At 46.7% G+C, this 229-nt stretch overlaps 1 protein-coding gene across 1 annotated transcript in view; it reads right to left on the bottom strand.

Annotated features, from left to right (window-relative positions):
- The window catches only part of LOC119586456, a gene marked incomplete in the record, with an annotated part of 4,356 nt that overhangs the window by 649 nt on the left and 3,478 nt on the right, over nucleotides 1-229 (bottom strand). The window contains 1 exon segment of the mRNA XM_037935189.1: nucleotides 1-225. Coding sequence (XP_037791117.1) covers nucleotides 71-225 — 155 coding nt within the window.

Below are 229 nucleotides of genomic sequence, written 5' to 3'. Positions count from 1 at the left end.
AGAGAAACTTTCATTTGAAAATCCAATATTCAGCACTGGTATAGCCAAAAAAAATTGTATCAAGTGCCACTCAGACACTGCATATGCTGCCACAATCCTTAAAGTTGGCCTCGTCGACGGCAGACAGATCAATTGGCCACATGCTGGTTTGGCACCTTACTTTCGCCTGTGGCATGAAAGTTGACAGGCGAATCCAGGCAACGTGGCAATCGCAGGTCACAGGCTCTGA

This window comes from Penaeus monodon, chromosome 21 (assembly GCF_015228065.2).
Source record: "Penaeus monodon isolate SGIC_2016 chromosome 21, NSTDA_Pmon_1, whole genome shotgun sequence".
In the NCBI taxonomy this organism is placed as follows: domain Eukaryota; kingdom Metazoa; phylum Arthropoda; class Malacostraca; order Decapoda; family Penaeidae; genus Penaeus; species Penaeus monodon.
Note: the sequence above shows the minus strand (reverse complement) of the source record. Positions and strands in the feature narration are given on the sequence as shown.